Source organism: Dermacentor albipictus, chromosome 1, assembly GCF_038994185.2.
Source record: "Dermacentor albipictus isolate Rhodes 1998 colony chromosome 1, USDA_Dalb.pri_finalv2, whole genome shotgun sequence".
In the NCBI taxonomy this organism is placed as follows: domain Eukaryota; kingdom Metazoa; phylum Arthropoda; class Arachnida; order Ixodida; family Ixodidae; genus Dermacentor; species Dermacentor albipictus.
Window position 1 is genome coordinate 12,129,254 of NC_091821.1, and position 23,047 is coordinate 12,152,300.

General features: G+C 42.0%; 1 protein-coding gene across 3 annotated transcripts in view; it reads right to left on the reverse strand.

The window, feature by feature from the left end:
• Nucleotides 1-5,221: 5,221 nt before the first annotated feature.
• LOC139060188 (SH2 domain-containing protein 4A-like) overlaps nt 5,222-23,047 on the reverse strand; it is a 400,299-nt gene continuing 382,473 nt past the window's right edge. For all 3 annotated transcript variants that reach the window (XM_070539143.1, XM_070539140.1, XM_070539142.1), the window contains 8 exons: nt 19,379-19,573; nt 16,878-17,034; nt 11,447-11,828; nt 10,843-10,981; nt 9,870-10,203; nt 9,235-9,353; nt 7,931-8,160; nt 5,222-6,970 (listed from right to left, as the gene is read on the reverse strand). In XM_070539143.1, coding sequence (XP_070395244.1) covers nt 6,869-6,970; nt 7,931-8,160; nt 9,235-9,353; nt 9,870-10,203; nt 10,843-10,981; nt 11,447-11,828; nt 16,878-17,034; nt 19,379-19,565 — 1,650 coding nt within the window. In that variant the 5' untranslated portion in view covers nt 19,566-19,573 and the 3' untranslated portion in view covers nt 5,222-6,868. The remainder of the gene's footprint in view (nt 6,971-7,930; nt 8,161-9,234; nt 9,354-9,869; nt 10,204-10,842; nt 10,982-11,446; nt 11,829-16,877; nt 17,035-19,378; nt 19,574-23,047) is intronic.

Here is a 23,047-nt window from a genome sequence, read left to right on the forward strand (position 1 = left end):
GTTTAACATGGGGTCTTTATCAATGAACTTGAGGTAAACCAAATGCAGTCATTTTCCTTGCAGTTGAACAAAGATAAAAACCTAACCTAAACTAACAACTTACATTAAGAAATGGAGAATCAATGCAAAAGGCCAATGTGCGCTTGCATATGCTCAATCCAAAGCATTTTCCAGTAAATTTATTTTGCACTCAAAAAAGTATATATGGTTCTGATATGCCAGTTGTTTTTTCTGATGATAAGCTCTCGTATGCCCTCCGATTTCTTTTTTTTCATCTTGTGTACCAACGTTACAACTTGCATCTGTCTGCACATGTAAGTTGCATGGATGCAGAGCTTGGGGTGTGCACATGTGATTACATAAAAATTAGAAGGCACATGAGATCACGAAAGCATTTAATGCTGGGAGAAGCTTAAGCTTAAAAAAAATGTTTGCATTTTTTTTTTCCCCTTTTTAAGTGTGGAATGAATTTGCCAGAATATGCCTTCGAGTGTATGCACACACAAGTTGGTCTTTTGAGTTTATTGTCCATTCTTTAAAAAATTTCAGTGCCTGTCCTTTATCCTTATGTGGCCTTAGGTTCCTCTTGAAATGCAAGCAAAATTAACATCAACCACATTACTCAACCGTCCACTTTGCAACTACAGTCAAACGCCTTCATAACATGTATATATGGGAGCTCAGTTCCGATTTTATGTAGCTCACTTTGTCATATTTGCACCCGCTAGATTGTGTAATAAGACAATAAGCATGCTAAAATAAGCCATGATATGTTCCAAGGTATTCATAATAGTTAATTTCAGGGCACATTTAGTAGTCTACTGCTGTATTTCAGTAGTCTACTGCTGCTGACCTGACGTTGTCGAGGCTGCGTGTGCTCAGCTGAAAGTCGCGGCAGGGGTGTAATTGAAATGCTACTTCCTTCACTTGGCGTCACCTTCTTATCTTGATTCTTGGCACTGTCTTTTGGATTCACAAGCTTCCTTATTCTTAATGGTATCAAAGATATCATTGGTCATGGCCTCCGAGCATGTAAGGACATAATAGTCAACCGAGATCCACTTGTTGACCATTATGCCTTCCATCTCTCCTGCCTCATTCAAACGCACCCCTCTCCCTTACATGCACCGAGGAGAGCTGGATCGCTTCACTCCAAGAGATAGCCTGTATGTTGGCCACCAGCAGTAGTCCTCATAAAACACAATTGGTTCAGGCAACCGGACTCTGCACCAGAACAGGAGACCCATCTAGACTCCAACAGTGATAACTTGGTCTCGGAGTTGTTCAGAAATAGCTTCTCATGGCAGAGTATGCGAGTGCCAAGGTTTTGCACATGTTAAAACAACTGTTTCCATGTATGTTTTCATATATGTTTCAAAGTATGTTTTCATGCATGTTTGTTATAAATTATTGAAATCTGATCAGGCATACTTGCAGCACAGTACTGCAAGTGAAGTGCAAAGGTACAGACTGAAGTTGCAACACATGTGCTGTGTTGTACCCTCTTGTCTGTCCCCATTTCTTGCGCTTCACTTGCATGCTGCACCAACAAGGCCAAATTTCTACCCTTCTCAAGTTTAGAACACAACTTCATTGGAAATTCTATATGTACTTGCAATATCAGAGAAAAATCTGGCTAGGCCAAGTTTACCCCTTTTATATAAGGGGCATTTCGTAATAATGGTGCTCGTTGCAAAGATGTTCGACTGAACTACCTAAACATGCAACACAGACTATTTATTACTGCTTTTGTTTCCATAAGGCCACATTGCATTAAAATTTTTCCATGTCTTAGTGACTGGTAAAACAAAGCTGTTAGTTCAGGGTACCTGAAAGGAGGTTTATTGAAATTTCCACTTTTTTTGTTTCCAAAGCTATTTGTTTACTATAGGGAAATTGAGTTAGCCTGAAGCTAAAGCTTCCTCTAGCTTGTGTGTTCCCCTTTAGTGTCCAGTGTCCCAAAGCAACAGCTGGGCTACGTGGTGTGGCGCAGTGAGCAAGGGAGCTCTGGACATTGACCTTGAAGTGTGAACCTAAACCTAAAGGCACGAGCATTTGTGTTACACCAGTATAATTTGCCCATCACAGCTGGGAATCCAATCTCCAATCACATGCACAACCCCAAACAGAATGCCATAGCTCAGCAATTCTTAAACTTCCAGCCAAAGTCAAATGGCATATTTGCTGCGTCATAAGCAGTATGGGGAGTGCAAAAGTTACTGGCTAGTGTAAACCACACTCCCATCCTGCTCCTGAAAAAAAACACACTGGAGTGAAGCAGTATTTTTCATGCTTTCAATAGGCACGCAACTACTTAGTCTTGTTGCGAATTTCAGCACTTAATAGAGTAACACATTGCAGATTTTTTTAGAGATCTCTGTGCCGTAACCATGGGCACTTGCACCATGGTTCGTTAGTAAGTACCCTGCAATTTCCAGTGTGCTTTAGTTAGATTGGCTGTTCTAGTTAAAGGATGAAGGCTTTCCATACACAAAGGAAACATCAAACGTAGTAAAATTCATTGAGAGGCTCCTTCACCGTCGCATCATGAAATTTGTTAATGATAATTCCCTTCTTAGTCCCTGTCAGATTGGTTTCAGGGCCGGCTGCTCCATCTGGCATGCCCACGTCGACTTAGAAAGCCGAATCCAACTCGCTCGACGTCATAGGCAATACGCTGCCTTAGTGACGCTCGATATCGCTAAAGCATACGACACTGTGGAGCACACAATATTGATCAATCGGTTAACTTCCTGTGGTGTTCCTGGGTATATAGTAGCGTGGATTCGGTCTTTCTTAGGTGAAAGAGAATTCTATTGCTACGCAAGCGGCGTTTCTTCTTCTAGACACAAACAAACGAGAGGCGTACCGCAAGGCTCAGTTCTTTCCCCGGTACTTTTTAATATTCTCATGAGCACATTACCTTGTCATCAAGAAATAACTACTTATGTTTATGCAGACGATATTGCGTTTTTTGCATCTGCAAACGACATCCACGCGCTATACCAACGGCTGCAAACTTACCTTTATGATCTGGAGAGGTGGTTAGATACTAGTCACTTCACCCTCAATGCCAGCAAATGTGCTGTTCTCGTATTTCCGATACGTAACATAGTGCACATTTCATTGTCTTACCACCTTCAAGACATACCACAGGTGGAATCTGTTAAATACCTCGGAATTACTTATAATACCTCTCTCAACTGGCGCTCACACATAGATCATTTGACTGGGAAAGGTACCCGTGCAATTGGCATATTGCGTAGGCTGAGCAGTCGTCGAATAGGATTGAGAAGAGATACACTCCTAATGATATATCGTATGTACGTTCGTCCTGTACTAGAATTTGGTTGCGTGCTCTTCTCTGGAGCTCCAGCCTACATGTCCCGTCCTCTAATCCTCTTAGAAAGAGAAGCATTACGTCTGTGTTTAGGTCTTCCTAAATTTGTTGCAAATTCTATTCTTTATCTAGAATCCCGTGTTCCGCCACTTCCGTGCAGGTTCCGGCTTTTGACGGTGCAGACGTTCTTAAGGATTTACGAATCACCACTGCGCCATCCCCAAATAATCTTTATTTCACAACCTGCGTTGTTTTTCGGTGTCATCTGGCCGCGACTACATAATCCGCAAATTATATTTGTCCAAAAATTACTTGACTCTTTGGGCGTGCGCATATGCGATGTTCTTCCTATTACCGACAGAGCTGTTGCCACGGATATTCAATTTGATGACATCTTTCCTAATAACGCAAAATTACTTCCACACCATATTCTAGACGGTATATTGCAAGATCATCTGAAAAACCTTCAAACAAACGTTGTAATTGCTACAGATGCTTCACAATGTGAAGAAAAGTCAGGTGTAGGAATTTTTTCCCCGATTCTCGATTGGACATTTTCTCTTCGGCTGCCAGATTTCATACCGATTTTTTTAGCCGAATTCATGGCCGTGGTGCTGGCATTACGCAAATTAGGACCATCAATTACGTCAGCCGTGATAGTCACTGATTCTTTATCACTGTGCTCATCCCTTACTGCTTCTAGTGATTCTCGCGTGATGAGGACATTTCAATCATTGGTACCTGCTTACTTGAGAAGCGTGCGTTTGATTTGGGTGCCTGGCCATAAAGGACTAATCATTAATGAAACTGCAGACTCTCTAGCCAAGGCATCGATAAGTGGCCCGATTCTTCCTTGCTGCCCTTTGACTGCTTATGTTACTGCAGCTAGATTTCGCAGGAGTATCATTATACAGTCAGTGTCAGGCTCCGCAATTACTAACTCTGCGGATTACGGACATCTCCTGCACCCTTGGAACAGAGATTTTTGCCGAACACGGAAAATTGAAGTGTCTATCACGAAGCTGCGCTGCCGTATACCTGCATTGAACTTCTACCTCCACAGGTCTGGTCTGGTCCCCTCACCATTATGCTCATTCTGTGGCGAAGCGGAGACAATCGACCATTTCTTGTTGTCTTGCAGACGTTTTTCTATTATAAGAAAACGACTACTCGAAATCCCGCTTCGCTCTATTGGTTTAACTTTATCAGTGCCTGTGATCCTGTCTTTTGGAGCCTCCATTGTTGGGTTCAGCAACAGAAATGTTTGCTTGGCGATCCAAAATTACCTCATTGAAACCAATCGATTTCCATGTTAGATTGATCGTTCTCCCTCCCAACCATAGCTTTTTTTTATTTCTTATCTTTTATTGATTATTATTGTTATTATTATTATTATCTTATACCCGGTTTTGATCTGATTATTTCCTTTTCTCTCCAAACACAAAACGTTTACTTTTAAACTTACACGCCCAAATTGTTAACTCCCTTGTTATCATTATTATTTTTAGGCACCTAATTGAACCGCCCGATTCTTGGCCAATCCCCCACTGTGGGTATGTGCCACGGCCACTAAGGACAACAACAACAACAACTTGCCTGTGTGCTAAACAGTAGGTTTGTAACATAATGTAGGAAGGCAACAACTTTGAATAATTCATTTATTAGTGCACTTCCATAACCAAAGCATTTTTGGTTGCCTGCTGCTGGATGCATGGGTTTCAAGTATATTGCGGGACTAATGCCATAACATTACAACTGCCATAGTGCACCGAGAAATTTCTCCAGGCATGTGCAAGAATTTAGATTTTACTCCCTTCAAATCTTGATTCAATGCTTTATTGCTTTGTCCTTTTGAGTCTAAAATCAAGACAACACAAGTCATAAAAGTTCAAATAATTTATTTTGGTAGTATGTTCGATAGAAATGGTGAAGAAGCAGCAGTAAGAGTCGCACCCCATCCTCCTCTTTTTTTCAACCCAAACCAGCTGGGAACGAAGGCTTTATGGGTGGCACTTTCTCGAGCCAAATTCAACTCTCTGCTTCTAACAAAACCTCAAGAAAACCTGCCTAGTTAAACATACCAGAACCAAACTTGCAGCAGCTCTTTCCATGTCTTGCGTTTAGTGTTTTGGCATGGAAAAAAAATGCGCCATATTTCAGCCAGCAACACATACATTTGTTCATGAAACAAATACTGTCTGCTCTTAAAAAAGGTAACAATTTACTGCAAACGTGCAACCATGCATAATCTTAAAACAAAACAATGACACCAGTGCAATTAAAGACTGGGGGCAAGTCACAGGAAAACAAAAGCTTGATCGTGTTGAAATAAAATCATCCAACAAAGTTTGCATTAACTGGTATCATCAATGTCAATTAATGCTTGTGTGCACTACGACTGCAACCCTTCCCTAATGTTGCTGTTTGTGACACGATTAATAACTGACAGCTGTCATGTGAGAGAAGGTTCGAAATGGCAGCAGCAACCTGCCATTTTGTATTTTAGTATATGTGTGATCAACTTTATGTGAAAGCCAGTCATCTATGTGTTAGAAACTTTGCACTAAAGCCAGTCATAAGCATTAAACAATGTACACAGTATGTCGAGAGGCTATGGGAGACAAAAGTATAAATGAAGATCTAACCATTATCACAATGTGCTGAATCTGTAGACCAAGTCACCAACAATGGGGATGTAGTCTTCTGTGGAGATATGCCAGTTTTGGACACCTCTTGAGCTCTAAAAACGGTTCCAATGCCAATGTTCCAACCAAGAATCTCGAAAAAGCACCATTGGTAATAGCACCATAATATATGGCATTAGTAGCCTGGCCAACAGTTCTGCTGCCTTTTCACAGACCGCTATCTAAGTAGATAACTGTAGTGACCATCCTACGCGTCCATTTACAGCACTTTCTTCCACGTAACTTGGGTCTCTGCTAAAAAAAATGCATAGGTAGCCACGTGTGCCAACAAAATACACAGTTCTGATAAGCTCGAACACTGTTCTACAAAGTCCAACGTAGCATTAGGATGCATTGCTGGCATTCAAGACAACACACATTGCACCTACAACAACAGCTGTAAGGAAAAAGATGCACAACTTCAGCTTGTACAAACAACAGCTTACTACAATCACATGCACTGACTAAAGTTATGTACAGTATATTACAATTATAAGAAAAAAACTATCAAAAATGGGCAGTTTGCCTCTGCAGTTGTAGCCAGCCACATAACAGGGCGCCACTTAGTATTAATCTTTGGACGTGTAAACCGGATTGGAGACAGAGACAGGTTCACACAAGTTGCAGCTAAGAGAAGCATCGCGGGCATAATTGCACGCAGCAACTTGGATTACCCCTCCGCTGTTCTTCGGTTCAATCACAGCGGTTGGTAAGTGGTGCTGGTGGTGATGCATTGCCATTCTTGCGATTGCACTCAGCGCGCACACACACCACATCAAATCACGTCACGATGTCAATGCTTGGCACTTGTGTTGTGAGAAGTCGGGTTTTCACAGCTGTTCTTTCACTGGCCAAGAGTGGGCAGCAGTGAGAATAAGTTGTTGCTGTTGTTGCGGGGACAAGGGTCGAGCAGCTGTTCTTGTCCCAAAGCTGTGATCGGGTTTGTCTGAAATTGTAAGGAGATATGTCAGTCACAGTGGCACAGCAGCAAGTAGGTGCATGTTGGCAGTTGTCAGCATATCACATGTGCTTTCAGCCAGCCATCGGTACGTAACCAGGAAAGCTACACTAATGCACCAGTCCTGTTGCCTGTACTCGCAGACTTTCATAACTAGCACCACCTTCAGGTATTTCATACTATTTTGTATTGGCTGCCAGACAATTGGAGCACTTGTTGAAATATTAGTGTTATCACAGCCAATTATCTGGTTGGTATATCACTGCAGCTGCTGTTATGCTGTACCTGATGGCAGCATAACAAATTACGGAGGCAAAGCGTGCATGAGTAGGATCACGCCTGAGAGTAGTCGCACATTCCCATCTGCATTAGTAAGCTGGGGAAAAGAAAAAATATATACTTTTTACAACAGCGAAACAAAGGAAAGATGCCACTGAGTGTTAAACTTGACTTCTTTTTCTGTTTTTCTCTTCCAATTTGAGTAAATGTGAAACCATTGCACGTGGAAACTACAGTGATTCAGTATTTGTTCCAAGAAAGCAAAAGCGCTGTAAAGTTATGCTGGATTACTTGGCACAGTAACACACATTCAGACAGTCCCCCCCCCTCCCCCCCCCCCATATCTTTCCCTTCATTGCCACAGAAAGTTGTCCACAAGTATAGAAATCAACATGCCAGTTAATGGCATAGTATGTTTGGTAGAGGGGCCACCTCGTGTTTGCAGACTACCAATAGGTTGTCAAGTGCTCTGCAAGCGACCGTCACAGTTTCCCCTTCTTGCATAACCGAAATATCCAACAGATCCAGAATGTAGTCCTTTAAGACTTGCAAACCAACAAGTTACGAGCTTGGTATGCAGGCATTATGCAGCATTTGCTTAGCTGTGCGCCTATCTGAACCATGAACATCACTGGACACATCTAGCGGGGCTAACGTTGTAATACTCACAGTGTGGTGCCATATCAGGTCCCTGAGCCGGGGAAAGACAAGTTGATTGGAGCCAAAGAACTGGCAATGTCCGAGTGAGGCATCAATGAGGTAGTGCTTGCAGCGGTCCCCAGCCCAGTACGAGATGACGTAGCCCTTGATGCGCTCATGAACCCGCACAAGGAATGCACCTGCTGCCGCCCCGCCATGCCTCTGCAAGAGCTGTTCCGACTCTGGGCGCCCAATGAAACCTGCACAAGTTTGGGTCAATGGCACAAAGTTTCAACGGGCGAACACTGTGGACAAGCACTGCAGCTAGTTCCAAAGCTTATTTGTCTCTATTAAAGGGCCTCATTACTAAAACACATTTTGCTCGTTACAGTAGACCTAGTTCCAAAGCTTATTTGTCTCTATTAAAGGGCCTCATTACTCGGACACGTTTTGCTCATTAGAGTAGGCCTCCTCACAGGAGTTCTATCTGCCCAAGGAACCAAACCAAACTGCTTCGGTTATCCGAGGAACAGGATCACGAATTAAAAGCAAATCAAACAAGTTTAAGCACAGAGCCTCCATTTATCCTGAAGTGTTACTTAGCAGTCTTAAGTTCCGCAGTGTCCGCTGTACATATAAGAAATAGCTTTAGTCATACTAAGATAAATGAAAGGGAAAGCTCATCCATTCTTTCTCAGGAAGTTGAAGCCGGATAGATGACAATTTTCCCTTTCATGAACCCTTCACCATGAGGGATTCTGCAGAACTCATTTGCCATACCATCAGATGAACTTTAACAACAAAAGAAAGTGTCAACAACCACTCAAGGCATGAGTTCCTTACTCACTCCAAGAAGCACCAGCTCCCATCAGTACATTTCTATGCAGAAATGTAAGCACAGTCAGCACCTGCTTTAACTGTGCCATGTGACTAGCAAAAATTTTCGCATATGAAATGGTTAAAAGCCAGGCAGGGTGGCAAGAGCATGTAGCATATATATGTCTGTCTTAATTCAAGCTGTGGGCAACTGATTTGACTGATAATAAAAGCAGGGGGCACATAAGACATTGATTGCTAAGCACAAACATTAAATATCACAAATCCTTTCCACCCTATATATCAGCACATGCTCAGTGTGAAAATTTCAAATTAACAGTGTTTAAAGCACCAGCATTTTTTTCCTTCTTCACTTTCAGTTATGGGCCTAAATTTGGCACTATTTATACAAAAGTTGTTTGTTACAAATTAATCATTCCTCTATACACTTATCAAATGAGAATTCAGCACTTAGATGCTCACAGAAATTAACCTGCAATTATTTTAAGTTCACCTACCATGGAACCAGACAGCAGGGTTGTTGCCATTGTGGTCAGTCACAGCACCTTGTGGGTACTCCTCCTTCAGGAACCATTGGATTATGTCGGCCCGACTGAACAGCTCAGCATCCTTGCTCCTAAAGCAAACAGGTCAGTCAGATAATTTTAACAAGGCGCATACGGCACTTATGGAATTGACTCGCAATACTGAAATCCCTGCAACAGCTAACAGTGTCATCTTCTGCAGCGAGCACAAGTGCATTTTCCTTACATTTTCTTTACAACTGCTTCAACCAAATGTCTAATTGCTTGAATGAAAATCGGACAATTCATTTGGACATCACATGACATGGTACAGGAATGCGACTGCTGGCCCCTTCAACCACAACCAAGGCACCTGTTAACATAAACCAAGTGGTGTGAGGTTTTTAAAAGGTCAGCCTAGACTGATTTAATGTTTGCCTAGACTGCCCTTTAGAGCTGTCATGCTTTATCTTTTTTTGTGCTTCTCTGACATATTTTTGACATTTTAATCTGTTACTGAATGTATATTGCATGCTTTCATCCATTACTATAGTACCATTCCTGCGACAACCCCTATGGAATGCAGAACATGAAGATTAATTATGGGCTCTCATTTTCTTTCGACTCACCTGGATGTGGCATGAGAAGGCATGACTGAGGTGGGACTCCCAATAGTGGTAGTGGTAGTTGTGCTTATGGTGCTGGTGGTAATGCCATTCTTGATGGAGCCATTGCTAGTGCCATTTATCACAAGATTTGGTGGAGGTGTGGTAGGAAGGGGTGGGGGCACCACTTTGGGGGGAACGGGAGGCTTTCCGTTCGGGCTTGTCACGACCATGGGGTCTCTCGCATCAACTGAAGACACCATCCTGCCATTGCCGAGGTGCAGCGCCCTCTTGTGCTCTTCACGGGCAATGCGTGCTATCTCGCGAATCTGCTTCTCCACTTCTTTTGCTTTCTTCTCTGCATGGGCAAAGAGAAGATGAATTGGAGCTTGTTGATTAGCCATTGTAGAACAACTCAGCCATGGTATTGTAGCATTCAGTCGCCACATTTTACATTTCTGCTATATTATGTGGTGTATGACATCTATGCCACAGACTATACCATCCATCTTTGTTCCATACCATATTTTTAAAAATTGCCCATGGCATGCAACAGATATTCCTTGCATAACTAATTGCAATGTTCCACTTATTATCGTTCAAATTAACTACTTCAAGGTGTATGCATTGCAACTGCAGCATTGAAGCCAGACAATAATGAAATCATGTCCGTAAGAGAAATTTCAAGATAGCTCCACTCTCAAGATATCTGTTCCAAAATGCACTATTGAATACACTGGTGTTTCACTTGGCTTTGTCTAACAGCACACAAGCGACGCTTGAGGGACAAGGTCCCAAAGTCCCTTAAGCATAGTTTTCCATGTACCTGCAGTGCTCCAGAGGCTTTATCCTGAGCCTTCATGACCTACAGATGTGCAGAACTGATACACAAATGCCTACGAAACAGGTTCCTAACCACCGTGGAAAACTGCCACTACTTTATCTATGAAGCAATGTAAGAAGGACATACTGTATCATTTCTTTTGAAATGTGTTACCTTGCTCAATCCAAAGCTCCTCTTGGACCATGCTCTCGCGCTCAGCAGCTTCAAAGCTTTTGCGCTGTTGTGCCTTGATCTCTTGATATATCTCCTGTGACCGCTGCTCCATCATCTGTTTCAGGCTCTCCTCCCGATTCTGTCCGCAAAAAAAAAAAATGCACAAGCTCTTGTAAGTAGCCACTCTCATTGAACAATGAATCCAGTCAGAGGCTGCTCTCAATTAAAAATAAATCCAGCAGCTAGAATTTCACAACATGTCATTAATACCACATGAAAGTGATGCTATACAAGAACACTGGCACATAGCTCAATGTGTCCTTTGCAACATCTTAACTCAACCATGGTGGCAACATCTCGCGATATGTGTATGATCTGCCAATTAGACTACCACATGAAGAGGCACAGTGCTGAAAAAAAGTATACAATAGCATTATGCACAATTTGTCACTTTTGTGCAAACATTCAGGTGAAATGAGCGGAAAGATTGCATCAAGAACATAGCCAGGATTTACGCTCCATTTCAAAGTGACTTGATGCAGCACTTTGAAACCCCTCAGTAAACAACAGAAAGACTCATGCATCAGCAGCATGGAGGACTCACTCTGATTTCTTGCTGCTTCTGGGAGAGCCATGTGTTGCGATCAACTGTGGCAACCCGCGATGTGGCAACCACCGAGTCCTGCAGCAGGGCAGCCACTTCCTTCTCCAGAGAGAAGCAGCCTTCCAGGGGCTTCTTTTTGCGCCGCAGCCGCACCACCTCCTCTATGCAGTCTTTTGGAATCTCTGGTGGAGGCGAAGGTGTTGCTGGCAGCACCACTATTTCTTTTTGCTGTTGCTGTATTTGTTGTTGCTGCTGTTGTTGCTCCTCCTGTTGCTGCTGCTGTTGTTGCTGTTGTTGCCACTGCAGCTCCTGCTGCTGCTGGTCCTGCTTCTGTTGCTGTTGCTCCTGCCACTGTTGTTTCTGTGTCTGCTCCTCTTGATTTCTATCAACAGCAAGTCAAGAGAAAGCACATGTCAGAAAGTGCTTCCTTTTATGATCAACTCTGTCACCAACAAACGAATAAGTCCATCTGCACGACCAGATGAGTCATTAAATTTGCGAAATATATCCCTTGGAAAACATTTCATGTAATAATACTGCAAGAACTCTGAAATGCAAAGTGATGCATACTTACGATGCCTGCCGTGTTAAAGATACTATTGCACAAGCAAAAAGTGAGTGCAGCCATTCACTAGCACCACACATGTGAACATAATCTAGCCCCTGGTGAAAAGATTCTCAATGTACCAAAACATGGTGCCAAATCTACCGTGGTCCATCCATTTGGGTGGTCATACTTATTCAGTGAAGACTGCACATACCAAGCACTAGATAACTGCACCAGGCATGTCATGAGAGGGGTAAAGCATCTTGAATTATCAACCAATTAGTACTAACCAATTCTTAAGGACTATCATGTCATAAAAAAGGCAAATAATTTATGCAAACTAGAACACAGAATCATGTTTCTACTTTCAGTCATCTGTTCAACTGGCATCATTCGCATTACGTTATAAGGTGATGCCTAAACAGATGTTTATTTATGTCATCACTGACCGTGACAGACTTTTGTTATGTCCTTTCACATTCCATTTCAGTCCTCTGTATGTACACTTATAGCTACAACCAACTTGCCGGTACATTAAAAACTTATGGACAATTAATGTCATATAAATCCCCTAAAGAGGAAAAACGAATGTGATGCTAGTTTTTGCAGAAGGAAAAGACAAGAAGGCATGAAGTGAGGAATGGAAATGCAAGTAAAGTAAAACAACTACAACTTTAAATATCAAAGAGTGAATGCAATAAAAACTGGCAATTTCATACAAGCTTGGCACCCTGAAAAATAGGCATTAACCTTCCTTTTAAATTACTCTGGTAACAAAAATAATTTTTGTTGAAGTCAGTGTGCGTACATTAAACTTTTTTCAGGAAACGTAGCAACAGAAAATGGACCTGGAAAAGCCCTAATGGTGAAACAAGAAATGAAATTGATATCATACTGTCTGCCAATCCCAGCATAGTGCAGGATGCAAAAGTAATAGGTAGGGTAAAATGAAGTGACCACAGGTTAGTGAGGGCCAGGATCCACTTCAATTTGAACAGAGAAAGAGTAAAATTGGTCAAGAAAAAACAGGTCAACTTAGAGGCAGTAAGGGTAAAAGACAAATTTAGGCTGGTACTTGCAAACAAATATGCAGCCTTAGAACAGAGAGATGATGATGATGATGACATAGAGGTAATGAATGAAACCGTAACGAGGCTGGCTTCAGAGGCAGCAATTGAAGTGGGAGGCAAGGCACCAAGGCAACCAGTAGGCAAGCTCTCGCAAAGAACAAAGGACCTAATAAAGAAACGACAAAGAATGAAAGTGTCCAACTCAAGAGCTAAGATAGAATTCGTAGAACTGTCAAAACTGATCAACAAGGCAAAAATAAGTGATATTCGAAATTATAACGTGTCACAGACTGAAGAAGCCGTAAAAAATGGACGCAGCCTGAAATCAGTGAGAAAGTAACTTAGCATAGGAGAAACCAAGATGTATGCACTAAAAGATAAGCAAGGTAATATCATCAGCAATCTCAAAGATACAGTAAAAGCAGCGGAATAATTCTATACTGACCTTTACAATACCCAGACGACTCAGGAGCACTCTACTCAAAACAATAATGAACAGGATACAGAAACTCCTCCTATAACTAGAGATGAGGTCAGAAAGGCCTTGAAAGGCATGAAATGGGGAAAAGCGGCAGGAGAGGATGAAATAACAGTCGATTTAATCAAAGATGGAGGAGACAATGCTAGGAAAACTGGCGGCTCTCTATATGAAGTGTCTATCAACTGCAAGGGTCCCACAAAACTGGAAGAATGCAAACATTATAGTGATCCACAAAAAGGGCGACGTTAAAGAACTAAAAATTATAGGCCCATTAGCTTGCTCCCAGTATTATACAAAATATTTACCAAAACAAGCTCCAATAGAATAAGGACAACACTGTACTTTAGTCAACCAAGGGAGCAGGATGGCTTCAGAAAAGGTTACTCTACAATAGATCACATCCATGTCATTAACCAGGTTATCGAGAAATCTGCAGACTACAATAAACCTCTCTATATGGATTTCATAGATTACGAAAAAGCATTTCATTCAGTAGAGACACCAGCAGTCATAGAGGCATTGCTTAATCAAGGAGTACAGACCACTTACGTAAATACCCTGGAAAAGATCTACAGAGCTTCCACAGCCACCTTAATTCTACCCAAGAAAAGTAGGAATATACCTATAAAGAAAGGGGTCAGACAAGGAGACAGTCTCTCCAATGCTATTCACTGCGTGCTTAGAAGTATTCAAGCTATTAAACGGGGAAGGCTTAGGAGTAAATGTTGACGGCGAATACCTCAACAACCTTCGGTTTGCTGGTGACATTCTATTCAGCAACAATGCAGACAAGTTACAACAAATGACTGAGGACCTTAACAGGGAGAGTATACGAGTGGGGTTGAAGATTAATATGCAGAAGACAAAGATAATGATAAACAGCCAGGCAAAGGAACAAGAGTTTAGGATCGCCAGTCAGCCTCTAGAGTGTGTAGCAGTACGTTTACCTAGGTCAACTAATCACAGGGAACCCGGACCATGAGAAGGAAATTAATTCACAGAAAAATAAAAATGGGCTGGATCGCATACGACAGACATTGTGAGCTCCCGAGTGGGAGCTTACCATTTTCAGTGAAAAGGAAAGTATACAATCAGTGCATTTTACCGGTGCTGACATACGGCGCAGAGACTTGGAGGCTGACAAAGAAGCTTGAGAAGAAGTTAAGGACTGCACAAAGAGCAATGGAATGAAGAATGGTAGGCATAACTTTAAAAGACAGAAAGAGAACGGTTTGGATCAGAGAGCAAACGAGCATAGACGATATTCTAATAGACATTAGGAGAAAAAAATGGCGCTGGGTAGGTCATCTAATGCACAGACTAGATAACCGTTGGATCATTACGGTAACAGAATGGGTACCAAGAGAAGGGAAGCGCAGTAGAGGACAACAGAAGACTAGATGGTGGGACAAAATTAGGAAATTTGCGGGTGCTGGTTGGAATCGGTTGGCACAGGACAGGTGTAATTGGAGATCGCAGGGAGAGAGGCCTTTGTCCTGCAGTGGACATGAATAGGCTGGTGGTGGTGATGATGATGATGACATAAAACTATCACAGAGGGAAGAAATGAGAGAGCTTGTTGGCAACTGCGACCTGGAAGTATGCACATCACAATCAGGAACTAGCAGTGCAAACAGGCACAGCAAAAGGACACAAAGACAGGACTGACCCTGAATGTCCAAATAAGCATTCCCACTAAAAACATGTGGCTGCACAGCTGTGCACTGCCTTCCAAAAAAAGGCCATGTAGCAGCCAGCAGCCGCCATGCAAGACAACGAATGCCTTTATAATCAAAAGCCAACATACTACCTTGACACTGATGCTCATGCAAAACCTTGCCCTACACATTGACTGGAAAATTTAGAAGAAAAAATTGCTTAAAATTAGCTCTCTCTTTAATCATGCATGTGTCACCCTTGCTAACATATGCAAAACAAACAAGGTGGAAACAAAAACTATGATAAAAGGGTACGTCGTGGAAGTGGGCTGACGACAGAGGGAAAAACCAGGCAACTGAAAACACAGAATTGGACAACCTTGTTCCTTTTGCACCTGATCAAAACACATATGTGTATGCATATGCATGCCTCACAGACTCCAATTAAGAGAGATGGAAGTTTAGCAGTTTATCTTCATGCATCCTTCTTTGTGCTGCTTGAGTTTCAGCTCAGCCAAAAAATTTTGCCAGTCAGGAGAAGACATCTGAAGAAATAAATGTTACAGTAACCTTGTGTCGAAACAAAACTAGCTATAGTGACATTTCATTGACAGAAGTGCCAATCGAGCTAGACTTAATTTTCGTGTAATTGTAGTACAGTGATAAGCACATCGGATGAGTCACAAAACTGGAGTAACAGCATAAGTTAAAACCAAGTGCAGCTGCACATCAGCCATTTGGACAGAAGCACAAGAGATTCAGGCCATGGCACCACATGATAGCAAACAACAGAGCCAAGATACACAAGAGCTTCCCAACACAACGTTGGAGAGTTGTCACACATTTTTCATACAGGAAGTATAGGCTTCCAATATATTTACATAACCATGATAGGAACACACAACACTGATGCTTAAGTGGATGTTCAATGCAGAGTTGTAGCAGAATGTGGTAACCACCTAGGCACTATGAAATTTCAAGGCTGAGTACCATTGGGAATACTATATGGAGGGCTGTCCGATTATAGGTGTTCATAATTTACTGCTAGGCAATCTAAATAATTGAAACAGAGAACCATTAATCTACTTTGGCTGATAGCTCGCTCCCATTTGTGATGAGTAAGTACTATTAGACCATTTTCAACTCCATAGCAGAAGATTCCCATACTTTTAAAGCAATAATTAATAGCTGCAAGTATTTGCCTAAGTCGCTCATTTTTTTTTCTAGATGCAGAACTGCACTGATATGGTAGAAAGGAAAGCCAATACTGGCACGTAACAGCTCGCATGCACTATTTGATGAGTCAATGGCATGATTCCTTCTCAAGGTTAGCTTAATAATGTGACTGCAACACCTTGCCAATGAGCCTGTCATGTGCCCTCAGAATTACTAACATTGTGCAGATATTACAGCCTATTTCTGTTATAGACAAGTATAGCCACTGACAGAAGTTTTTGTAACATGGAGGTCAGAGAAAAGCGTAATTTTCCAGTACTACGTTATATTTCCAGCCAGGAACGGTGGTTGTTTTTGCGAGTTGTACGTGTAACAAACATCTCAAGCGTGTGCTGGATGCCTCGGCTCCATGAAGGTTCAATTGTTTTTCATGGCCTTCTTGTTTAGAGAATGTCTGTCTGTAAGTGTCCAAGACAAATAAACGAAGGCAGGCACACACCTGAACTGGAGCGTTTCCTGGGCTGCCTGAATGCGAGCCTTCTCCTTGGTCTCCTTCTCTAGGATCTCCTCAATGCTGGAGTCTTCAGGATGTTCACCCATCACCCAAGTCCATGGCTTACCATCAGAACCCAAAAGGAAGTCCACACGTTTGCTTCCTGTGCATAACACACATACATCCATGCATGTAGTCATTACAGTGGCATGAAACTTCATTTAGACCTCCAGTGTGAAACTTCCTACATTGCAATGTCTGGATCTATTCGAAAATCCCTAACGAATGATTACCGAACCTTTGCTAATCTTTAATTAAGAACATTATACCTGCTGCAATAGCCTACTGGCTATGGCATTCTGCTGCTCAGCATCAGGTTGCGTGTTCAATACAGGCCATAGCAGCCGCATTTCGAACAGGGTGAAATGCAAAGACGCCTGTGTACTTTGATTTCGGTGCACATTAAAGAACCCCAGGTGGTCAAAATCAATCCCGAGTCTCCCACTACAATGTGCCTCAGAATAGGATGGCAGTTTTAGCATGTAAAAACCCAGAATTTAATGTTTTAATTAACATGGGGTGGCATGTTGTAAATGCTATAACTGAAGCCAATTGTTAAGCAAATTACAATCACTTGCTAGAAATCCTGTGTATAGCGCCACTTTTTAGAGAAATGCGCAGTAAAATGTGCTAGAGTACATTGTTGTTCCAGTTAACATTTTTCTGTGCTATATTCGTCTGCAGAGCAGATAGACCAACTCAAATACCGATGTATTTTGCCACACATTTTCTCCTCAGTGACTGCGCTTTCAACATTGTTGGTTTAAATGACTAAACTTCAATAGTGTGCTGAGGTCATTATTTGAACAATGATTAATGAAAATTTGTCAGTGATCCTATTGGAAATTATGACAGAAATTCTGTCTGCCACTGATGAAGCTTGGCCACCAAAAGTTGTCACCTTAATTTAAGTCTCATGCTTAATATTGGATCACAGTTGCCACTGAAATATGCCACATGTACTGTGAGAGCCACATGTACCATGAAAAAAAATGTTTCCCAAATATTTTGCATAATGCGCTTCCTGTATTAGCTCCACACTAGTACATGGCAAAGACAATGAAAGTGCCATAATCTCTGTGAGGCACAATCATCCTGTGCTGCTTTAACTCTTATTTCCTGGAGGACTGCACAAAAGCTCCCAAATTTTCTTCTCACTGCAAAAATTTTGCCTATAGTATTCAGATTTTTAAAAATATTACATTTATGTTTTATTCTTTCTACTCAATGCACATGTTAAACATCAAAGTGCATTTTGAGGAAAACAGTTTTCTCACAACACATAAAGGTCTTCAATAATATTCTCTCAACGCCTGACAACAAAACAAATGTGAACTACACAATAACTTGCACAATGAGTGGCCCAACCTGGCAGTGGGATGAGCAGATGCATATGATTCATTTATGGTGAGCAAAACAAACTGCATCGTGGACAAGTGGGATTCATCCTTGGCAGCATTGGTCCAAACTGTTACGAAGATAGATTACACCTCGAGCTTCAGGGTTTAAGTGTTACAATGTTCAAACTACTTAAATGTTAGACACCTCCAAGACAAACTAAATGTAAAAGCAAAAGCTTTTCCTGTTTAGGTATTGGTGTGTCTGGAGACTTATGGACTTTGCAATATTGTCGAGGTGTCACTTGTAGAACGTGAATTTCACTCTGTCATAATACACACAGGGTGTTTTTTTTTAGCTGCACCAATTTTCTTAAGGATTGCCTATGGCAGATAGTGCACTTCTAACCCTTGATCTAAACTACTGGATGAGGTGGCCATTACTTCTTAAAGAAATCAAAATTTTCAACTGAATAATTAAGATATTTAGACTAATGAACATTTTAATTACTTCACGCCACATACTTCAATCTACAAATTATGGCCACTGAGTTCGCACGGTGTATCCACTTGGAATGAATTCTCTGGACAGCACCAGTTCTGACATATTAATTTTCAGTGTCCGATGAAACGCATGGCGTTCCAGTTACTTTTTTTTAAGAAACCGCTGTTTTATGCATTGAAGCACAAAAGTATAATGGAACACCAATGCATTTCGAAGGACACTTTGAAAATTAACATCTCAAAACTGGTGCTGTCCATAGAATTCATTCCAAGTGGATACACCGTGCGAACTCAGTGGCTATAATCCGTAGATTGAAATATGTGGCGTAAATTAATTTAGAAGTTAATGAGTGTACTTGTGTTAATTGTTCAATTGAAACATTTGATTTCTCGTAGAAGTAATGACCACCTCAGAGTAATTTAGATCAAGGGTTAGAATTGTGCTATCTGCCATAGGCAATCTTTTAAAAAAAATTTTATGCAGCTAAAAAGAACACCCTGCATATCAGTGCATCCCAACACAACTGCTAACTACATGAAGCAAGCAGACAGCAGTAAAAGCACCTAGGCAGCAAGAAACCTGACAAGTGAAGGAGTGTCACCCACCAGGCTTGCTGCTATTGCTAGTGGTGCCGTTCTTCTTATTGTTGAAGGTAAGCTCCTTTTCACGCTGCTCCCAACGCCGCACTTGCTCCTCCCGCATCTTGCAGAAGAGGATGTGCTTCTGCTCATCATCCAGCTCAGCCAGCAGCTGGGGGTCAATGTACATGTCCCGTAGGATTTGCTGGAGCATTTTGACACCTGCACAAGTCACAATAAGATAGCAATAAGTGCCAGGGTATTTTTAATAAAAAGCAGCCTAAACACACCAAGTCTTCTATTGCTGGATTTTCAAAATAAAGTGTCAGAGGAAACGTTTCAAGGATTTACTGGCCTGTAAGTTGATATCGATACTGTAAGAGTAATACCATTCAATGCAGGACACAATGCAGGACACAGGTGCCACCAGGTGCCAACCACAGACCCCTTCCACACTCTCATCTTAAGGCTTTGGAGATTTTGCATGAAGCATGACTCCACACAGTGAGCTTTCACACAAACTTGGCACTAGGTCCTTCCTTCTCTTGCAGACATGCCTCCCTTAAAGGGAGGCATGTCACCTTTCCACCTTCGCACATATTTACTTTTCCCCCTCCAGCATGAAAATCTGAAGAAAAACATGAGCCAGATACTGCGATCAATATTATCTGCCATTAAACTTCCTGCACATGAGCTCGTAGCCTCTGTAATTAAGCAGCAACAAATTAAGATGATGACAATAATGCCGCTCGGCTGTGGAACATGCCCACAAAGGGGGACTGATCAGGAATCTGGCAGGAGGAGGACATGCAAGAAAGAAATCCTCGAAGGAGGGAAAAGAAATGTGCAATACGAAAGACACAACAAAAGCAAGAAAACAAGAAAAATATGTGACTGGGCAAGAAAAAGTGTGATTCGCTGAACTTTCTCTGGGCATTATTGATCATGGAGCTTGTCGATTACTTGCAATTTTGGCTCAGTGGGTACTGTATTTCGCTGGTGAGCACGAGGCCATAAGTGGTCAATTTCGGGGTAGATCTTGTGCATAGCTGAACTGGGAAAACATTCAAGGACCTTTTGGCTTTTGTTTTCAACTAGTTTGGTTGCAAGCTATCATTCGCACAGCTAAGAATGTAAATCTTTTAAACTGTACTTTGACTTTATAACGTAAATATAATGATGCCGAAGCCTACCCCCCCCTCCTCCCACCTAATGTGTCATTGCCAGAGTTTTGTCACCCATATCATTTGAGGTTTCTCTTGACTTGCCTCAACCTTTTCACTGCAAATTTTATTGTGGCTAATAGCTTACTGCATCATTGTTGGCACGAACATGCGTGGATTTTAATTCATACTTTGCTTTATTTCTGCAAATCCTGACAACAGGAGAGCAAGCGCAGTAGAAGTACCGGTGGTGGCTGCCTCATCCGTATTTGCTCACTTCAACATTGTTTTAAATTTCCACTGTAAACACCATGCCCATACACAACATGTTTAAATATATACACAGGACAAAGCTTACTAGATTTTTAAAGAGAAGGAGGCAGCCAAGCAACAATTATTTCTAAAGGTATGGATAGCTTATGCCTAGAGAATGAATATGTTGCTGTATGTTCACCTCACTTCAATATGCTTTGCATGATTTTTTGGCCCTAAAAAAAAACCTGTAGACTTTAGTGACCCTTCAGCAGAGCCTTTTATCAATGGTGCGTGAATGCGCGTGAACAATATGTGTCTCAGTATCACTTCTCTTTCCAGTAAGCAAAGCTAACGACTCATTAAAAATACACTTCTAATAATTAACATTTATTAGGTATGAAAACATTGTCACTTGCATGCAAAGGTCATAAATATATACAGGGTGTCCCAATTAACTATCATGCACCAAGATTTTAAAAAAAAAGCAATGTGTTACTCAAAGAAAACCCAGTGAATATTGTTTACAGTACAGTGGAGTAACTGCCAGTAATATCTTTTTTGTTACCGAGATTTAATTAAGTAATTGTAATTATATAATTTGAGACATACTATCATAATAAAGTGTCAATGAGGCATTTGTATTCACAGCCAAGGACATCTAACTGCGGCATATTCAGTGGCGTACTAACTGCGTACTAATTTTTTTTCGACTGATAAATAAATCCTGCGAAATATGGCAAACACCATGTGACTGCGCTTCCACCCGCATCATAAAGCAGCACCCTCGAACAGGCTCCTTCCGAGTTAGCCAGAATGAAATGAAGGAAATAAAGAAAAAAATCACCGCCCAAGCACTCCGTAAGAATGGTTAACCAGCAAAGCTGAAACATGTGGCCCCGGGTATTCATCATTGGGTTAATCCCAACGGTTGATTAAATGACGGCTTGGTAGGCTGCCAGATCCTCGGTACGCAGTTGATGCTTGTGCTCCAATGCACGAGCCTGTTCTTGTACCTGGGCTGTAAAATCCGGACAGCATAGACGAGCTCATTCCCGGTTCTGCTCGCGGTGTTGCTGATCGAAAGCTGCCTGCTCCTCAGAAGTACGTATGACACGTGGCCTGCCCCTTTCGGAGCCCTAGAGAAATTGCAGCGCGCCCACTCAGTTGCGACGAAGAGCAACGACGTCACTACTGGCGCAGCCAATTGTGCACTTCTTTCGATTTCTTTTTTTCGCGCATTTGAATGGGGTTGCACCAGAGGAGTTTTCAGCGTACAGGTGACAGACAGGCGGATGGACGAATCGGCTAGCCATATACAGCTTGGCTGTAAAACATCGTGATCGAGCTAGTGCTTTATCAGCTGCACCTGGGCCAAAGTAGCACGTCCCATTTGGTGTTGGAAACAAACTGTGATAGCTGTTGTCTTAGCGTAGATGAAGTGCACGTATGTTTTTTGTTTTTTTTTTCACAAAACCTATCACTACTAAAGCTAATTGACGTCAGTGCAAATGTTTAAAGGTGCGTTTTGTTTCGTCCCAGTCGCCACGTCTTTCTCTGATGCGCAGAAGGTTCTCCTCTATTGCGCAAAATAATCCTTGCCTTGGGAGTTACAAATGACAGCAAGAGGAAGACCGCAAATATATATCAGTCATGGAAGTGTGGCGATAGACCAAGCGCGTCAACTATGATCAGAAATGATGAAAACCCGAGACAAACCGGCAGCTTCCAAGAAACAGCGGCGTATGACTCCATCTTTGAGTCCTAGCCTACGCACGGATGTTCCGAGCATTTATGGCCTCAAACCCTCATGCTAGCATGCGGGACATGGCCGCCCAGGTACCAGTTTCAAAGTTATCAGTTTGGAGGATTCGAAACGACGGCTTTCCACCCGTACCACCTTAACCAATGCCAATGATTGGAGGACAGGGACCTGTAGAATCTTCTAGATTTCTTGGATTGGGTCTCCACAAAAGCTGAGGAGTCACCGGACTTTTTGAGCAACATCATGTGCACAGATGAAGGCAATTTTCACATAAACACCCAGGTAAATTTGCATAATGCCCACTATTGGAGTGACTACGATGCACACTGCATAAAGTGCAACTGGCACCAGTACCAGCAGTCGTTCAATGCGGGGTACGGAATTTACACCGGTGCTATAATCAGTCCCATCTTCGATCACACACTGACTGGACAGCATTACGTGGAGGAAATCCTTGTTGGAGTGGTGGACGAGTTTCTCAATGAAGTACCGCTGTCATGTCTTCCCCTTCTGTGG